This window comes from Vicia villosa, unplaced genomic scaffold (assembly GCF_029867415.1).
Source record: "Vicia villosa cultivar HV-30 ecotype Madison, WI unplaced genomic scaffold, Vvil1.0 ctg.001306F_1_1, whole genome shotgun sequence".
Taxonomy (NCBI): Eukaryota; Viridiplantae; Streptophyta; class Magnoliopsida; order Fabales; family Fabaceae; genus Vicia; species Vicia villosa.
The window spans coordinates 389,870-409,448 of NW_026705568.1; the positions used below are offsets into that span (position 1 = coordinate 389,870).

General features: G+C 42.0%; 1 protein-coding gene across 1 annotated transcript in view; it reads right to left on the bottom strand.

The window, feature by feature from the left end:
• Window positions 1-18,851, bottom strand: part of LOC131634494 (uncharacterized) — a 38,060-nt gene extending 19,209 nt beyond the window's left edge. Inside the window, exon 1 of the mRNA XM_058905161.1 lies at window positions 17,997-18,851. Within this exon, the coding sequence (XP_058761144.1) occupies window positions 17,997-18,851 (855 nt within the window). The remainder of the gene's footprint in view (window positions 1-17,996) is intronic.
• Window positions 18,852-19,579: the final 728 nt, after the last annotated feature.

Consider the following 19,579-nt stretch of genomic DNA (forward strand, 5'->3'; position numbering starts at 1 on the left):
CAAAATAATCTATGACCATGACTTTGTATACACATAACTTCCTCTTTAGACCTTCATTTACTTCAAACTCGGGCCCTTTGTGATGAGGTGATGGAAATGAAGGACTATGATATTGATGAACCTTTGGTATCGAGCTTGTCTCTCCACCTAAACTGTATTAAAATGTGACAATGCATAACCACATTAAGGTTGCGCACACTTAGCTTGATCTGGCCTCTTATTCTTGGCAAAATGTAATTTGGTCAGGGTACAACTTTGAAGCTTGCTAATTCGCTCGATACGTGTTCAATCATCACACTCCCTGGCTTAATGGAAAGAGGACATAGCAATGAGTATTTTGACACAAAGCTTGACCTCAATGGGAACTTATAGAGGGAGAAAATTGGGCTTGAATTCAGACCACCATGTGTTTGTAGAAATGCCTTGCGAATGACCTGGATCTTGGCCTGCCTGATGCTGCATTATGGCCAGTGTGAGGGCATGACTTTGGAAGCTTGCATTTGGTTCAATATCCACTCAATTGACTCAATTCTTGTTTCATAGCATAGAGGGCATGGAGGAGAAGAGACGCATACCAATTTTGCATTCATAGCATACTTGTATATCTCTAAAATCAACTTGAGATTTGGCATGCCACGTGTTTGACGAAATGTCTGGTCATGACTTGGCCCATGACTTGGAATGTGACTTGGTTCAAATGACTTTCCAGCAACTTCAAACCATTTTATCTCTTCATACACGCTTCAAATGCAAAAAACTTCCAACTACAAACTTATAGAGGGCCATGATTTGAACAGCTTTGATGTTGAGATATTTCTGGAATAAAGCCTTTTGACACGTGTAAACCAGGGCTGAAGTGGACTGTTCATCAAGATTTAAAGAGCCAAAAAAAATTTCTAAGTGTCAAAACTTTCTCTTTTTGTCATTTTTCTATTTTTGGCAACTTTTTGTCAAACTCCTGATTTTATCCATTCTTTGACTTTTCTTGACTGATTTTCCACCAAAAGTCAATATTTGAATAATTCTTCTGATTTTGACCCAAAAGTCAATTGTTCTGATTTTCCTGATTATTGATGGAATTCCTGATTAAGTCTCCTCCAGTCAAATCCAGTCGAATGAAAACATCCACATAGTTAATATGAAAGCTTCTCACTCATAAAATCCATTCCCGATTAAATGTTGACCAGAAAGTCAACTGGTTGGCTTTGGTCAAGGAAACCCTGATTAAGAGGATCAGATGACTTCTAGACTTGTACATTCTTGCCAATGCTATGAACTGGATGAAAACCCTGATTTCAAGAGGTCTTGGGCAAGCTGATGACACCCCACATTAGGCTTCAAGTCTCTCCTTCTGACCAAGGACCAATGATACAGATGCATGCAATGATATGACCTAAATGGATGTACGTTTATGAGTTGCAAGCCAGATAAATAAGGGTAGGGCAAATTTGGGGTATGACAGCTGCCCCTATTTAATCGTCTTATACCTGAGGGTGAGATAGGCGCTAGCCTTTCGAACATTCGAGGTAGAAGAAGATTAAATATCAAGACCTGAAATTTGTCCTGAAATGATGGTGGAAGTGTTATTCTTATTTTTGTTTTGATATCTGCTGGGGAAAGAGAATTTTTGTTTTTCTGGTCGAAATATTTACAGTGAGTAATGGGTTTGAATGGTGGTAGTAACATAGCCGAGGTGCCAATACAGGTTTTCAAAGAGAATGGTTATATGAGACAATGACTAAAAGGAGAAGATCTCGTGCGATCTACGACTCAACATCGGGAGAAGACCTCGTACGATCTTCAAGACTGAAAGGAAAAGATCTCGTGCGATCTATGACTCAACATCGACTCGACAACAGGAGAGGATCTCGTACGATCTTCAGGACATAAAGGAAAAGATCTCGTGCGATCTATGACTCAACATCGACTCGACAACAGGAGAGGATCTCGTACGATCTTCAGGACATAAAGGAAAAGATCTCGTGCGATCTATGACTCAACATCGACTCGACAACAGGAGAGGATCTCGTACGATCTTCAGGACAGAAAGGAAAAGATCTCGTGCGACCTACGACTCAACATCGACTCGACAACAGGAGAGATAAGGAAAAGATCTCGTGCGACCTTATGACCTATCATTGGGAGAAGGCCTCGTGCGACCTTCAAAACAGGGGGAAGAGTAGATCTCGTGCGACCTACGACTCAACATCGCCTCGACATCAGAAGGAGGAAGACAGAAAGACTTCGTGTTAGAGATTTGTCAGGAATCGAGGACACCTCGTATCGGCACCACAGCTTAAAAGTGTTTGTAGTATGATAGCAGATATCAGGCAAAGTTTGTACAGGTAACAACTTTGAGAGGGTGGGTCATTGTTCTGATTCAACATTGGCTCCTATTATCTGGCTTATGTTCCGTATGCATGTTTGAGTTTTTATGGCGTAATGATCCACTGTAATGGATATGCTACGCTTTCGAGGATGCAATGCTACATGCAATGGATTCTATATGCAGAGAGCACCAAATAAAGGCCCTTGGTGGGACAGAAGAGTGGGATCATTGGGGTCCGTTGCTTGTGATCCTGAGACGCCATTGTGGGTGGGCGTTGAAAACCTCGTAGTGCCAAAGATTATTGGCAACTGTGTGGAGGATTAGAACATAACTCTGTTGGGGAGGAAGTGACTTTGCTCGACTTTCCTTACATCCTATACTGCTTGGGGAGACGTGGGTTCTGATGGACATTTCTTTGTCTGCCGTGTAGGGGAGAGACATGGATTTCTTCCGGTGTCTTGTGCTTACCAGTACTGATGACTTATACGCTTGAACTTTCACGCGGGATGATGACGACCTTTGTGGCATGTCGTAAGCCAAGATGACGACTAGAACCTGCAACCTGCACAGAAGACAACGTTTAGATGCAAATGGTGCCCCTCAGAGCACTTTTATGTTTATGTAATATCATGTTTCGTTTTGATTTTGTGATTATTATTCCCCATGTTTTCAATGCAATGTTTAATAACGAATTAAATCACACCTCGCATGCGAAAAAAAAATGAAAAGCAGGAAAGAACACTTCTTATCAAAAGATCATTTTATTGATGGAATGCCCATGAATAGGCTTCTGTACAAGGAAGCAACTCCTAAATGAGGTAGTTGCGAAAAAGAAAATACAAATGCGAAGAGCAAAATGGCAAAGAGAAATGCTCGGCTTTCCACCAAAACTGATATTGCTACAGTTCCCATATCCTCGATCCTCTCAATGCTTTGCTTCAGAAGGGTAGTGGTTGGATTGATCTGTCCGTTCTGCCAAGGGCGTATAGTGGTCTTTGTGAAGGATATTCAGACTGCAGCCTCTCGCTTTTGATCCCTAACTTTTGCCTGGATCGCCCTTTCGGGTTTTCAATCCAGCGGGATGCCCCTTTTTGCCTAAGTCGCCCTTTCGGGTTTTCAACTTAGCGGGTTATTCTTTTTTGTTTTATCCCTAATTTTTGCCCAAACCCTTTTGGTTTGCCGGGACGCCCTTATTTTTGCCTAGGTACGTCGACCTAGCGGGTCTTTTATGCGTAGTATTTTTTGACTGAGTCTGAATTGACTGGAAGCGGAACGTCTTCCCCATCCATCTTTGTCAGGATTAAAGCACCACCTGAAAATGCTTTCTTCACAATGTATGGTCCCTCATAGTTGGGAGTCCATTTGCCCCTTGGATCGGTGTGAATTGGCAAGATCTTCCTCACGACTAGGTCACCTGTGTGGAATTCTCGAGGCCGAATCTTCTTGTCATACGGTTTCTTGATCCTCTTTTGGTACAACTGGCCATGGCAGATAGCAGATAAGCGTTTCTCCTCAATTAGATTGAGATGATCAAGCCTCGTTTGAACCCAATCTGTTTCATCGAGTTTGGCGTCCATCAAGACTCTCAACGAAGGAATTTCCACTTCGACAGGTAGTACGGCCTCCATACCGTAGACGAGAGAGAAGGGAGTTGCCCCAGTTGAAGTACGAACCGAAGTTCTATAGCCATGCAAAGAAAATGGCAACATCTCATGCCAATCTTTATACGTTCTAACCATTTTCTGGACAATCTTCTTTATATTCTTATTAGCAGCTTCGACTGCGCCATTCATCTTTGGCCGATAGGGTGATGAATTGTGGTGTTCAATCTTGAACTCTTCACACAACTCTGCCATCATCTTGTTATTAAGATTGGACCCATTGTCAGTGATGATCTTGTTTGGAACCCCATATCGGCATATGATCTCTTTCTTGATGAAGCGAGTAACGACTTGCTTGGTTACGTTCTTGTAAGAAGCAGCTTCGACCCATTTGGTGAAGTAGTCGATAGCAACAAGAATAAATCTGTGTCCATTTGAAGCTTGTGGCTCTATCCGTCCAATCATATATATGCCCCACATAGCAAAGGGCCAAGGCGATGTTAGGACATTCAGAGGAGTCGGAGGAACATGAATTCTGTCAGCATACACTTGACATTTGTGACATTTCTTCACGTACACATAACAATCACTTTCAATCGTCATCCAGTAATATCCGGCTCGCAAGATCTTTTTGGCCATAGAATGTCCACTGGAATGAGTTCCGAAAGATCCTTCATGAATTTCCCGCATGATCAATTCTGCTTCGTGTCTATCCACGCATCTGAGCAAAACTGAATCATAGTTTCTTTTGTACAGGACGTCTCCTGACAAGAAGAATTTGGATGCTAACCTTCGAAGCGTTCGCTTATCACCAATCGTAGCCTCTTCGGGATACTCTTTCTTCTCAACATACCTCTTGATGTCGTAATACCATGGCTTTTCATCATACACATCTTCAGTAGTGAGACAATGAGCAGGGAATACATGGGCAGGTTCCTTGTAACGAAGGATTGTTATGTCTGGTACTTCTTTAGGGGAGCTAACTCTGAACATAGCCGCCAAAGTAGCCAAAGCGTCTGCCAATTGATTTTCCTCTCGGGGGATGTGATTGAAAGTGATCTCCTCGAAAGCGGGTAATAACTCCAAGATATAGTCCTTATAAGGAACTAAATTGGGGTGTCGTGTCTCCCAATCACCTCTCACTTGATGTATAACCAAGGCAGAATCCCCATAAACCTCAAGGATCTTGATTTTCATATCAATGGCTGCTTCGAGACCCATTATGCAAGCTTCGTATTCTGCGACATTATTCGTGCAATCAAAGCATATTCTAGCTGTGAGGGGGATATGAGTTTGACGAGGAGAAGTCAAAACTGCCCCAATACCATGGCCCATAGCATTTGATGCACCATCGAACGTGAGAGTCCATCGCTCCCCTGGTTCGGGTCCTTCATTATCATCTAGTTTCATGATATCTTCATCAGGAAAGTCAAACTTCATTGACTGATACTCTTCTAATGGCTGATGAGCAAGATGATCTGCAAGGACACTTCCTTTGATGGCCTTCTGTGTGACATACTGGATGTCGTATTCTGATAAAAGCATTTGCCATCGGGCTAGTCTTCCTGTAAGAGCCGGCTTTTCAAAGATGTACTTTATCGGGTCCATTTTGGAGATCAATAAATTGGTGTGAGTCAGCATATACTGTCTCAGTCGGCGAGCAGCCCATACCAAAGCACAGCAAGTTTTCTCGAGTAGTGAGTAGCGGGATTCACAATCGGTAAACTTTTTGCTCAGGTAATAAATGGCGCACTCTTTTCGACCGGACTCGTCATGTTGGCCCAGCACACACCCCATAGATCCTTCAAGCACAGTTAAGTACATAAGAAGCGGCCTCTCAGGAACCGGAGGCATGAGAATTGGTGGCTCCTGGAGATACTGTTTGATCTTTTCGAAGGCTTGCTGACAACGATCATCCCAACAGATATCTTGATTTTTGCGCAGCAGTTTGAAGATGGGTTCACAAGTGTTAGTGAGATGAGAAATGAACCTGGCTATGTAATTCAATCTTCCAAGGAACCCTCGAACTTCTTTTTCATTCTTCGGTGCTGGCATGTTCTGTATTGCTCTTACTTTATCAGGGTCGACCTCAATCCCTCGTTGGCTCACAATGAATCCAAGTAACTTTCCAGATCGCACTCCAAAAGTGCACTTGTTTGGATTAAGCCTCAACTTGAATTTACGCAAACGAGCAAACAGTTTCTCAAGATATACCAAGTGTTCCTCCTCAGTTTGGGATTTTGCAATCATATCATCGACGTACACCTCAATCTCTTTATGGATCATGTCATGGAAGAGGGTCACCATTGCTCGTTGATATGTTGCACCAGCATTCTTAAGACCAAAAGGCATCACCTTATAACAATATGTACCCCACGGAGTGGTAAAGGTAGTCTTGGTCATATCTTCAGGAGCCATCTTTATTTGATTATATCCAGAAAAACCATCCATGAAAGAGAACACCGAATACTGAGCAGTGTTGTCGACTAGCACATCAATATGAGGCAGAGGGAAATCATCCTTCGGACTGGCCCTATTCAAATCTCGGTAGTCAACACACATGCGTACCTTTCCGTCCTTCTTAGGAACAGGTACTATGTTTGCAATCCAAGGAGGATACTCACACACAGATAAGAAACCAGCCTTCAACTGTTTTTCAACTTCTTCCTTGATTTTCAAAGCCATGTCAGGTCGAGTTCTTCGTGGTTTTTGCTTTACAGGCGGACATTCTGGTTTGAGAGGTAGCTTGTGCATAACTATATCCGTGTCTAAACCAGGCATGTCTTCATATGACCAGGCGAAGATGTCAACATACTCTCGAAGCAGCTCAGTCAACCTTCTCTTTACATCACTTTGCAAAGCAGCCCCTATCTTGACTTCTCTCTTTGCTTCTTCTGTACCGAGGTTGATGATTTCTATGGCTTCTTGATGTGGCTGAATAGATTTCTCCTCTTGTCTCAAAAGTCTTGCCAATTCCTCGGGGACTTCACAATCTTCCTCACTATCCTCATCAGCTTGGTCAATTGGATTCTCAAAGATATCAAGACGTGGAACTGTAACATTATCATTTTTGATGGAGTTCGAGCCGGATCTGCACGATGGATGATTTATGCCTTAGAATGCAACACATAAAAAGAAAAAAGGAAATCTTTGCCATTTTTGAAAAAGTTTTTAAAGTAAAACAAAAATGAAAGAAATGGAACAGTAATTGCATGCGAAGCTATGATTTTCATTCAATATTAAACGAATTGAAACAACATGGGGGCCCTTCTTTATACAAGTGGTCAAAATGCTTAGGGCGAAGCACATGACTTATCGAAACAAGAAAATTACATCTCCATAAAAGTGACTCTAGGGATGTCCAAGATAGTCCAATTGTTGAGTTCCTGTCCAGGCGCAGCATGGCAAATGAATCTGGAGAGATCTTCTTCATCATCATCATCCACGGCGATAACTTGACTTCCAGAACTGGTGCTTGCACTGACGAACACTTGAGAAATGGGGGGAATCACCTTCCTTCCAGGAATTATGCTGAGCTGAGTAGAAGAAGGTGGTTGATACCCAAGGCCATACTTGTCTCGCTTCTCTTGAACGTCAATCAGCTTGCCCCAGGCACTATGGGGAGTACCAGCTTCTAAGAAAGCCTTAGCATCATTTAAAGACGAGAGGGGCGCTCCGAGTTCCTTCTTATTCTCGACCACAGGGAGTTTGTCAACTGACACAATCTCTAAGGCTTGAAAAGGTGTCTCTTGTATCTCTCCCTCCACTTCAACATAACGGTATGATGCCAGATTATTGACTATCAAATCCTCTTCACCAGTGATCACAACAATCTTGTCATTCACAACAAATTTCAAACACTGGTGGAGAGTAGATGTGATCAGTGGTTTTCACACATATTTTTATCGTTGTTTTTAAGTATGTTTAAGTTTTGTTATTGAGTGTTTTATTTCTTTATTCGTCATTTTATGCTTTGGTTGTATGTTTTAATGTTTTCAGGTTCATATGGAGAAACCGGAGTAAATCAGTGCGAAACTCGGAGGTTTTGAAGGAATCTCAAAAACATGCTACAGGAGGCCTGACACGGGTGGCCGTGTTGCTCAACACGGGCCGTGTCAGGAAGAGCGCTAGGAGCAAAGTTTGAGAAGAGAGGAAAACAGTGGTGCAACACGGGTACCCGTGTTGCTCAACACGACCCGTGTTGCTAAGTCTGGGACCAAGTGTCAAAAATAAATATTCCAGGGGACCAACACGGGTGCCCGTGTTGCTCAACACGGCCCGTGTTGGGTTTGACGCTGATTTCAGTGAATTTTATGATTTTGTTCAGTGGTTTGCCTGCAAGGGTGTTTTTGGAATTTCCAACCAACTTAAGTGAGTCTGCACTATTTAGGAGGGTTTCCAAGATGAATTAGGGATCTTTTTATCTTTTTGCCACACGAAGAATTGGAGGATTGAGAGAAGAGGCCTATGCAATTGGAGAAGAACGGAGAACTCTCATGAGCGGAAGCCATTGAAGATCAAAGTTCATCATCTCTATTGTAATGTCTTTATTTGATATCTTTGTAATTTCTTTGGATGATATGAGTAGCTAAACCCCCCAATGCTAGGGGGGTGTCCCTGATTAACAATTGTGATGATTTTGAATTCCGAATTTCAATAACATGTTTCTCTTTTACATTCAATTTAATGGTATAAGGTTTTTAATGCTTTCCTCGTCGGACCAACTGGATTGATTTATGACTGACAATTAGGATTGACCTCCATTGTTAGGGTTTTTATACCATTATATTATAGTAGATATCACCTAGGACTAGGGATACCCTATAGTAACCGGATTGTTCTTGATTATAATAATATTTGATTTGATCACTAATTTCGAAGGACTTTGGGATTAGGATTTCAATGTTCAAAAGTTTGCCCACTAAGGACTTAGGAGCAAATACCCTTAAGAACCGGTAATTGATAAGTTGAACTTTGTTAATGAAGTAAGGGTTCAGAATTGTTACATGTTAATGCACACACCTACCCTGGCATGTTACTCATATTTGGCCAATTAAACCTTTTTAAGTTTATTTGCAATTTAATTTGTAATCACAAAAACCAAAACCCCAAGGCTTTTTGTTTAATTGAAGTGCGACTAACTCTATAATCTCACGCAGTCCTTGAGATCGATATTCGGGGAATTTTCCCTTTATTACTACAGAGGCAAAATAGTACACTTGCTATTTTTCCGATCAAGTTTTTGGCGCCGTTGCCGGGGACTGCCGAAAATTGTAGAGTTTTAGTTTTATTTCAATTAGAATTTTGTTGCTCTGCGACTAAAATTTTATTTTCAAAAAAAAAAAATATAAAAAAAAAAAAAAAAAAATTTTTATATTAATCTTTTCCTCATTCTAATAATTGTCTAATCTGTTTATGCGAGGCAAGGCCTCAGCAGAATTTCTTTTTGACGCAGAAATTGAAAGGACTTTTCACGCCAGGCGCAGACAAGCTCATCAAGCTAAACTGGAATCCGAAGAAGAAGTTGTGACAGTTCATTCAGGTTCTGAAAGTGAAGAAGAAGTCATGGGCGAGGTACCACCACCGGAGAGACTCCTCGGAGACTATGGAGTTGCAAATACACCGGGGGGAAGACAAACAATTATCAACCAACCGGTGAATGTCCCTAATTTTCAATTGCACCCAAGCACCATCACTCAGCTCGAAAGAAAGCCTTTCACCGGAAAGGTTAATGAAGATGCAAACAAGCACTTACAGAGGTTTCTGACCATGAGTACAACTTTAAAAATCGAAGGTCATACAGAAGAGGCCAAGAAGCTGAGAATGTTTCCATTCACCTTGGCAGAAGAAGCAGAAGAGTGGTTTTATTCCCTTCCAGCGGGCAGCATTACATCATGGGAAGAGATGGAAAAAGCTTTCTTAAATGAGTATTTTCCCGCTTCGGTATTTATAAGGAAGAGGTATGACATTCTAAATTTCAAGCAGCAGGAGGGTGAGCCCCTAGGAGATGCCTACAAAAGATTCAAAAGAATTCTAGTGGCATGTCCCACTCACAACATGGACAAGACTGAACAGATGCAAGTATTTGTCAATGGGCTCAGAATCAAAACAAAGCAGTTAATTGATACAGCAGCTGGAGGCTCGACAAATTTCACAACAGCCTCAGGAATCATCAAAATCATTGAAGCAATAGCTGCAAATGAGCATTTGGAATTGTATGACAGGTGTGCTAGCAAACCGGAAGGAATCATTGATCTCAAGCTGGAGACTTCTAAAACTCGGGTTGAAGATGCGATAGCCGCAGAAGTTGAAAAGAAATTGAAGGCTATGAATATAGGTAAACAACAGGTGGCCCAAATTCAACAAGCTCAACCTGTCAGCTGTGAAATCTGTAATGGCCCACACCAAACGGTGTACTGTTTCGCTACTCCCAAGCAGATTGAAGAAATCAAATTCCTAAGGCAAAACAACCCGTATTCTAACACCTATAATCCAGGGTGGAAGAATCATCCAAATTTTGCTTGGAAAGATCAACAACAACAAGGTACACAGAAGGCAGAGTGGGAAGTGGCAATTGAAAGATTAGCTGGGCAGTGTTCTCAGTTTCAAGAAGAAACAAGAAACAACCACAGAAACACTTCGGCCTCAATTAAAAATCTGGAAGTTCAAGTGGGGCAGATAGCACAACATCTCACTCTACAGGCACAAGGTACCCTTCCGAGCTCAACTGTGAAAAATCCGAAAGACCAAGAGAAGATTAATGCTGTTACTACAAGAAGTAGGAGAGTAGCAGAATCTGAAAAAGAAAAAGAGAAAGAGGAAATAGATGACCCCATGGTAATAGAGGTGGATCTGGAAATAAGAGAGAATCCAAAAGAGCCAGAAGTTGTGGTACCACCGGTTAAACCAATTGAAGAAAAAAATAAGAAAGACGTTGAACCGGTGATAAAACTACCTTTCCCCTCCAGAGTGACAAAGAAGGTTTCAAGAGAGAAAGACTTTGAAAAGTTTACTAAATTGTTCAAAAAGTTAGAGGTAAATCTACCATTCTTTGAAGCACTTGAGCACATGCCTTTGTACAAGAAATTTATGAAGGAGGTGTTGGGGAAAAAGAGATCACTAGGAGGAGAACCAAAAATTGCAACGGAAAAGTGTGGTATAGTCTCAACGGAAAGGAAGATCCCAATAAAGAGGAAAGACCCTGGGGCAGTGGCGATACCATGCACTATCAAGAATATAGCATTTAAGAAGGTACTCCTCGATTCTGGGTCTAGTGTGAGTTTAATGCCTTTGTCCATTTTCAAAAAGCTTGAATTGGAAAAGATTAGTGAAAGTAAGACCCAGTTAAGGTTCGCCGATCACACCGTTAAGAAATCATATGGGGTAGCTGAAGATGTACTAGTGGAAGTTGATAAATTTGTATTCCCTGTTGACTTCCACATCATGGACATTCCGGAAGACGAAGAAACTCCTATCCTTCTTGGGAGGCCATTTTTGTCGACAGGCCGCTGCAACCTCGACATTGAAAAAGGAACGCTGACGCTGAAATCTTTTGATGAAGAAGTAACATTGAAGATGTTAGGAGTCAAAAGACAGAGGGCGGTTGTGAATGATCAAACTTCTGATGGTATGACAGAAAGTGAGGAAAAGAACAAGAAGTCTAAACAGCTCCAAGAAAAAGTGTCAAGCATAGCCTCCCGGGTGGAACCATCTTATGTAGTTGTCAAAAATCTTAAGAAAGCTAAGGAAGTCAAGAAGAAGGTGGAGGAGAAAGAGCAAGGAAAGAAGAAGAATGTGGGAAGTAAATTAAAGAGAAAAGCGGTGAATGCTTTTCGTCTTCATGAGTTAGTGGTTGCGAAAGTGACAAGCAACAAGGTTTGGAAAAGGAAATACCCTCCATAAAAAAGGGTAATGGACCGTCGAGCCATGCGACGTTAAACGAAGCGCTTCGTGGGAGGCAACCCACGGTTTTAATAATTAATTTCTCTGTTTGTTTATTTTATTTTCAGGAAATAAAAGAGGACGTCTCTGGTGAAAGCTTGGAAGTGATCATTAGAGTGCATTACCCTCTGTGAGTCACCTCTCTCAGGCTCGTTCTGAAACATTGAGGCCAATGTTTAGTTCAAGTTTGGGGGAGGCTCTTCTCTTTGCATTTTATTTTTATGTTAGTTTTATGTTATTGGTATGATGTGAAACCATAAAGTGAATTCTGCCCAAATTTTTACCGAAATTTTAAATTTTTGTTGAAGAGTTTTTGATCCTAAAGAGCGATCGAGAATAGTATATAGAGATGAAGCGAGGATTGTTTGAGGACAGGAAGTTCGGAATAATGTGACAAGAAGAGGTTTGTTTAAACACCCCTGGTTCCCTGAAAGAGATACGAGTCTAACGTGTAGATTTGCACCATAGTACTTGTCTCCTGAGAAGTACTTCTCGAGTAGTTTATTGATACAGTCTGGCATAATTCGGATTCACTTGCATGATGGCTGGTTGAGAAAAAAAAAAGAGATATAAAGTTGGTACCAAATGATGAAAAGGCGGTAAAAGGCAATCGGCTCGCTAAGTTGGGTAACTCTCACCCGGTTATTCAGCCCAAAGGAGATTGATCCCCAAACGTCGTCTAAAAGGACAATATATAACTGCAAGGTTTGAAAATTTCATCGGTAATAAAAAGTAGCCAATGCTGCTAGTTTGGTGCCAGGAAAAAATAATAAGAAGCCTTGATCCGTCTCATGCAGGTGATGATTATTATAAGAAATGCAGTGCCTTAATATGATTGTCCGAATGAAAGAGGAGGAAAATCGGAAAGAGACTTAAGTGCAAAGCATAGTTGGAGAGGTATCCGAAACGGGAGCTTGAGGATTAATGTGGTAACAAAACTCGTCGCGTCATGTGAATGCCAAATCACTGTTTCTTGATCAATACAGACAGATATCTCACGTATGAACACCGTGTGCTTTGAAGGTCATTAACTTTTGTAGTTGTCGCTTGAGGTCAAGCAACGGTTTAAGTTTGGGGGAGTTTGATCAGTGGTTTTCACACATATTTTTATCGTTGTTTTTAAGTATGTTTAAGTTTTGTTATTGAGTGTTTTATTTCTTTATTCGTCATTTTATGCTTTGGTTGTATGTTTTAATGTTTTCAGGTTCATATGGAGAAACCGGAGTAAATCAGTGCGAAACTCGGAGGTTTTGAAGGAATCTCAAAAACATGCTACAGGAGGCCTGACACGGGTGGCCGTGTTGCTCAACACGGGCCGTGTCAGGAAGAGCGCTAGGAGCAAAGTTTGAGAAGAGAGGAAAACAGTGGTGCAACACGGGTACCCGTGTTGCTCAACACGACCCGTGTTGCTAAGTCTGGGACCAAGTGTCAAAAATAAATATTCCAGGGGACCAACACGGGTGCCCGTGTTGCTCAACACGGCCCGTGTTGGGTTTGACGCTGATTTCAGTGAATTTTATGATTTTGTTCAGTGGTTTGCCTGCAAGGGTGTTTTTGGAATTTCCAACCAACTTAAGTGAGTCTGCACTATTTAGGAGGGTTTCCAAGATGAATTAGGGATCTTTTTATCTTTTTGCCACACGAAGAATTGGAGGATTGAGAGAAGAGGCCTATGCAATTGGAGAAGAACGGAGAACTCTCATGAGCGGAAGCCATTGAAGATCAAAGTTCATCATCTCTATTGTAATGTCTTTATTTGATATCTTTGTAATTTCTTTGGATGATATGAGTAGCTAAACCCCCCAATGCTAGGGGGGTGTCCCTGATTAACAATTGTGATGATTTTGAATTCCGAATTTCAATAACATGTTTCTCTTTTACATTCAATTTAATGGTATAAGGTTTTTAATGCTTTCCTCGTCGGACCAACTGGATTGATTTATGACTGACAATTAGGATTGACCTCCATTGTTAGGGTTTTTATACCATTATATTATAGTAGATATCACCTAGGACTAGGGATACCCTATAGTAACCGGATTGTTCTTGATTATAATAATATTTGATTTGATCACTAATTTCGAAGGACTTTGGGATTAGGATTTCAATGTTCAAAAGTTTGCCCACTAAGGACTTAGGAGCAAATACCCTTAAGAACCGGTAATTGATAAGTTGAACTTTGTTAATGAAGTAAGGGTTCAGAATTGTTACATGTTAATGCACACACCTACCCTGGCATGTTACTCATATTTGGCCAATTAAACCTTTTTAAGTTTATTTGCAATTTAATTTGTAATCACAAAAACCAAAACCCCAAGGCTTTTTGTTTAATTGAAGTGCGACTAACTCTATAATCTCACGCAGTCCTTGAGATCGATATTCGGGGAATTTTCCCTTTATTACTACAGAGGCAAAATAGTACACTTGCTATTTTTCCGATCAAGATGTTACAGCTCCAGCAGCATGAATCCAAGGACGACCCAAGAGGCAAGTGTATGAAGGGTTTATATCCATAACGTAGAAGGCAATGTAGAACATGTGAGGACCAATCAAGACAGGCAGATCAATTTCTCCTTCTACGGACCTTCTAGAACCATCAAATGCTCTAACACTCATAGTGCATGGTCTCATCATAATCCCATCCATACTCAGCTTAAACAAAGTGGCCTTGGGCATCACATTAAGAGAAGAACCTGTATCAATCAGAACTCGAGACAACACAGCATCCAGACACTTGACGGAGATATGCAATGCTTTGTTGTGTGCTCTACCCTCAGGTGGAAGTTCATCATCAGAAAAACCCAAACAATTACCAGCAGCAATGTTGGTCACAACCCCTTCAAACTGAGGCACGGTAATGTCTTGAGTCACGTGAGCGGAAGCCAGAACTTTCATTAGAGCATCACGATGAGCTTCAGAATGTACCAAGAGAGACAAGATGGAGATCTTGGCTTGGGTCTGATCAAGTTGGTCAATCACTTTGTAATCACTTTTCTTGATGATTTTCAAGAGTTGCTCGGCATCTTGGGCATTACGTGTTACAGGAGGATCAACAGCAACTTGCCTTCCTTTTGCTTGTGTACTAGCCTCTTTATTGGTCTCTTTAGGAAGTGGTGGTGGGGCAGCAAAGATCCGACCACTACGAGTAATGCCACTAGTACCAGTAATATTTGTGATACTCGAGGTGCCCACTGGAGGACAGTCAAACTTCTTCCCTCGAATATATACAACATTATAAATCCAAGGAACAGCCTTAGAATCATTCACAGGAGAGGGAACAATAGACGAGGTTGAAGGAGTCGAAGGAACATTTGGAACCTGAATAACCAACGGAGTCCTCGGAGCCTGAATGACCAAAGGAGTACTCGGAGCATGAATGACCAAAGAAGTGTCTTGAGTCTTTGATATCTCAGCAGGGTAGTAAGGGATCTCTAAAGTAGCCACATCTTCGACAGGAACGACCCTTTCCACTCTAAGAACACCTTCATCCATTAGTTTCTGGATTTCCTCTCTCAACCTAGTGCATTCCTCAGGATTAGAAGAACATTGCAAACAATAGTCATGTAGTTCACACAAAACCTTTTGTTGTATAAGATACTCTCTGACAACTGCTAGCGGCATCCTAACCTCATTAACATCATTTACCAGGATCTGATCATCACATAACTCAATAGCATTGGTCGTACCAGCATGAGGAGGCATAGGATTATTCTGCACATTAGGACCAGTAGGAGCGAACGAGATAAGCTTGTCGTCAAGGAGATCCTGAACCTTCAATTTGAATGCTCTACACTTTTCAATAGTATGGCCTGGAGCCCCTGAATGAAATTCACATCGAGCATTAACATCATAACCGGGATGGAGAGGACTAGGTGGAGGTCCAAGTTCACGGAGTTGTACCAATTGACCAGCAAGCAACTGAGGGAGAAGCTGAGCATATGACATCAGAACCGGATCGATACGCCTATCTTGGAATCTTGTTCTTTGCGGGCCCCTTTGACCTTGAGGCCTAGGGTTCTGTTGACGATTCTGAGGAGCAGCAGCTTGTTGTTGTGGTACGAAAGGCTGTTGGGGTGCCATCCATGGTTGTGGAAGAGCAGCAGCATATGCTTGAGGGACATACGGACCAGGAACAGCATAAGGCATCGGATAATAAGGAGGTGGAACAGCAGAATATGCAGGAGCTCGGCCTTGGTCAACAGAGGCAGTGCTAGTCTCACCTTCCTTCTTCTTCACAAACCCAGAATACGGCTTCTTACCATTACCACTTGAGTTGCTAGGATTAGTAACACCTTGAATGGTACCAGCTTTGACACAATTCTCAACCCTCTCACCAATGATGACCACATCCGAAAAGGAAGGAGAAGTATTACTAACCATGTGCTGAAGATACGGCCCTTTCAGAGTCCCCATAAACAGATCAATCAACTCACGGTCCAGGAGAGGAGGTTGGACACGAGCAGCAAGCTCCCGCCACCTTTGGGCGTATTCCTTAAAGGACTCTTCAGATTTCTGTGACATATTTTGCAGCTGTGCACGGCTGGGAGCCATAGCGGTATTGTAGTGGTATTGTTTCAAGAAGGCATCAACAAGTTCTCCTCAAGTACTAACATTAGACCTCTCGAGCTTCATATACCACTCTAACGGGGCTCCAGTGAGACTATCCTGGAAGAAATGCATAAGCAGAGGTTCGTTCTCAGCGTGAGCGGCCATCTTACGACAGTAGGAACGAATGTGAGTCTCTGGACAGGTAACTCCCTTGTACTTATCAAAATCTGGCACCTTGAACTTCGGGGGAATAACAATCCCAGGTACCAAGCACATAGCAGCGGTGTCGAAACTCGAAGTTTTGGCAACTTCAACAGCTTTAAGACGTTCTTCAAGAGCTTGGTACATCTTAGCAGTCTCAGTCAACTCAGCAGTAAGATCATGTTCAAGGTCAATGACCTCGTGGTGGTCATCCACTACCTTCGGTATCCCCTCAACAGGAATCTCCTTAGTTTTCACCCCTCCGTCAGCAGAATTGGTAGGAGTATCTTTGATCAGCCCAGCAACGCTCTTTCTGAGCTCCTCCTGTCCTTGGACAACGACATGGAGAGTCTCCATAAGTTGGGTCATTCTTTCCCCCATAACATCCATATCCCTACGGAGGGCAGCTTGATTCTGTTCAAATTGTTCCATGATTCTCTCGTTACTCCTGGTGCGGTAAGGATGTAAGAAAGTCAGCTTCGTCGTCGGGAAAGAAATCTGTGCTGAAAGGGACCCCAATTAGTTTCTTGCACAATAACCTGAAAATGCAATGTGATAATGTGAATGCATGAGTGCATGTGTGCGTATGACGTGATGTGCCATTTTCAGAGTATCCAAGATTTAATATTGATCCAGAATAGCTAACAACGTGACAAAAGATAAGTATCAAGAGAAACTAGTTCTTTTTCATTCATAACAGAAATTTAAACTTGGGCAAGCCATACATCAACAAGATAGTTCAACAAAGGAAATAAAAGACCCCATCCAACAAGTCTGGTGGTGGTCGAGACATACAAACTCAAACATCAATCCATCTGAACATAAAACAGAGGTCCTCCTTGTCTGAAGTGCTCGTCACTCCACTTCTTAGTTTCATCAAACAGTTTCTTGGTTGCTTCTCGATCTCTTCCTTTAAGAAGGCTTTGAATCACCTCATCTTTGCGAAACAAATGCCCATCCAACTTCTTGCAGCATTCCCTAAGTTCGTCACACCCTTTACATTCTGGGAGATAATCTTTCTCAGGTGCATTCTCCATATTTGCCATTTGATTTCTGAGCTTGACATTCTCTTCTGTTAGTCGTGCGGAGCGGAGGTGACTTCCTTTCAGCTGTGTCTCGACTGCTATTCTCTGAGTAATCTCATCTTCCAGTTTCTTTTTCATAGTCCTCAGCTGGTATTTAGTCTCCTTTTCTAACTGGAGCTTGTGGGCTTTCAAGTCTTCTCTGTACTCTTGCTTGAGTTTCTCTTCTGCCTCTTTTATGGCCCTTTTTATGATCTTCTCGTTATCCTCGACAATGATAGTGGTAGCTTTTTCACCCCTTTCAGTTCTAGTCCTCTTTTGAACTCTGGAAGATCCTCCTTTCAACATTTTAACCTCATGTGCTAATTCAGCCCTTTTCTGATTCACCAAGAAGCACTCTATCTTAGCATCTTGCCCCTTCTCACGCAACCGGATGTTTTCCACATGTACTTGGGTATAGTCTTCAGCTGGCACGGTGGCAGTTAAAACTTCAGGTGGTTGTTCATACAATGGTTTAACCTTCGGGAAAGGCAACAGGCGCTCCTTGACTCTATCTTTCACCCAATCAGTGTAGGCTTGTTTAGCAACGGCATTCTTCCCTCCTAAGGAAGTTCGGTCATCTGTATGAATACTATTCCAGGCGCTCCTCACTTTTTCCAGACCCTCTGGATCAGCCCCTTTCTTAAAGCAAACAGATTCAAATATCTCCTTGTCTAATGGCTTGTCCTTTAGTGCAAAACCCAGCTGGCGCAGCGCTAGCCTCGGATTGTAATTAATAACTCCCTTCGTTCCTATGAGGGGAACGTTGTCAAAACTACCACATCTAGTAATAACTTCCTCTATCCCTTTCCCAAGGTGATACCAAACGATGTCATTCGCCGTAAGTCCCATGATCCTTTGAGGCCATTTCTGTGAGTCTCTTGTTGTGACAAACGGTCCACTTTTAGGCAAGTGTGAAGTGAACCACTCGTATAACAACGGTAAACAGCCTCCAACGGCTCCCTTCGTCCCATACCTGGAATGAACAGCATAATAATTATCTGCCAAGAGAGTAGGCACGGGGTTTTGATCCATAAAGAGGCAAATGGCAGTGAGATCGACGAAATTCGGGATATTCGGGAACAACACCGAACCATAGATCATAACAGCTAAGAGAGCATTGAATTCTTTCCATTTCTTCTCAATAACCAGGGCATCAGCTTTTCTCATCAGAAATTTAACATAGAATCCGTGGGTTCCACCATTAGGCTTCCAGTTATCTGTAACATCTTTCATGCTCAAATAAAGAGCACCAGCAATTCGGTCCATTTTCGGTTTCTCAGGTACACATACAAAAGGAATCCTGTGTTGAACCTTAATCTTGAGGATGTCAGCATATTCTTCAAGGGTTGGTGCCAGTTGGTAATCAGGAAAGGTGAAACATCGTAACTCAGGATCGTAGAACTGAAGAAGTGTGTATAGAGCCCATTCATCAACCCGAGAAGTTAACATGTGTAGGATATGACCATATGTCTTCCTGAACTCATCCAAGTTTTGCCCAGTAACTGAAGTACTCAAACGAATCAGAGGCGTTATATCCTCACGGAAGAAACTGCAGGTGAAGGTGCGCCTAGTAACCTCTTTGGTAACTGTCACGTTGTTAGCCATTTCAAGTGAAGAAGACAATAACCTTGGATACCCTGGAAAAAAAAATGGCATGCACATGAGAAATAATAATACTTCTTTTCTTCCTTTTTCTTTTCTTTTTTTTTTTTACATATCTTTTCTTTTCTTTTCTTTTCTTCTTTTTTTTTGAAAGGTAAACATGCCATGATGTAAATGATGCAATGGAGGTTTCCCCACATAGGAGAAGTGTGTGTGGCCTCTGAATGAGATCGGACGTTGCAGGATCAAAGGTCCGACACCTTTTTGAATACCAGGACAACCAATAGTCACCA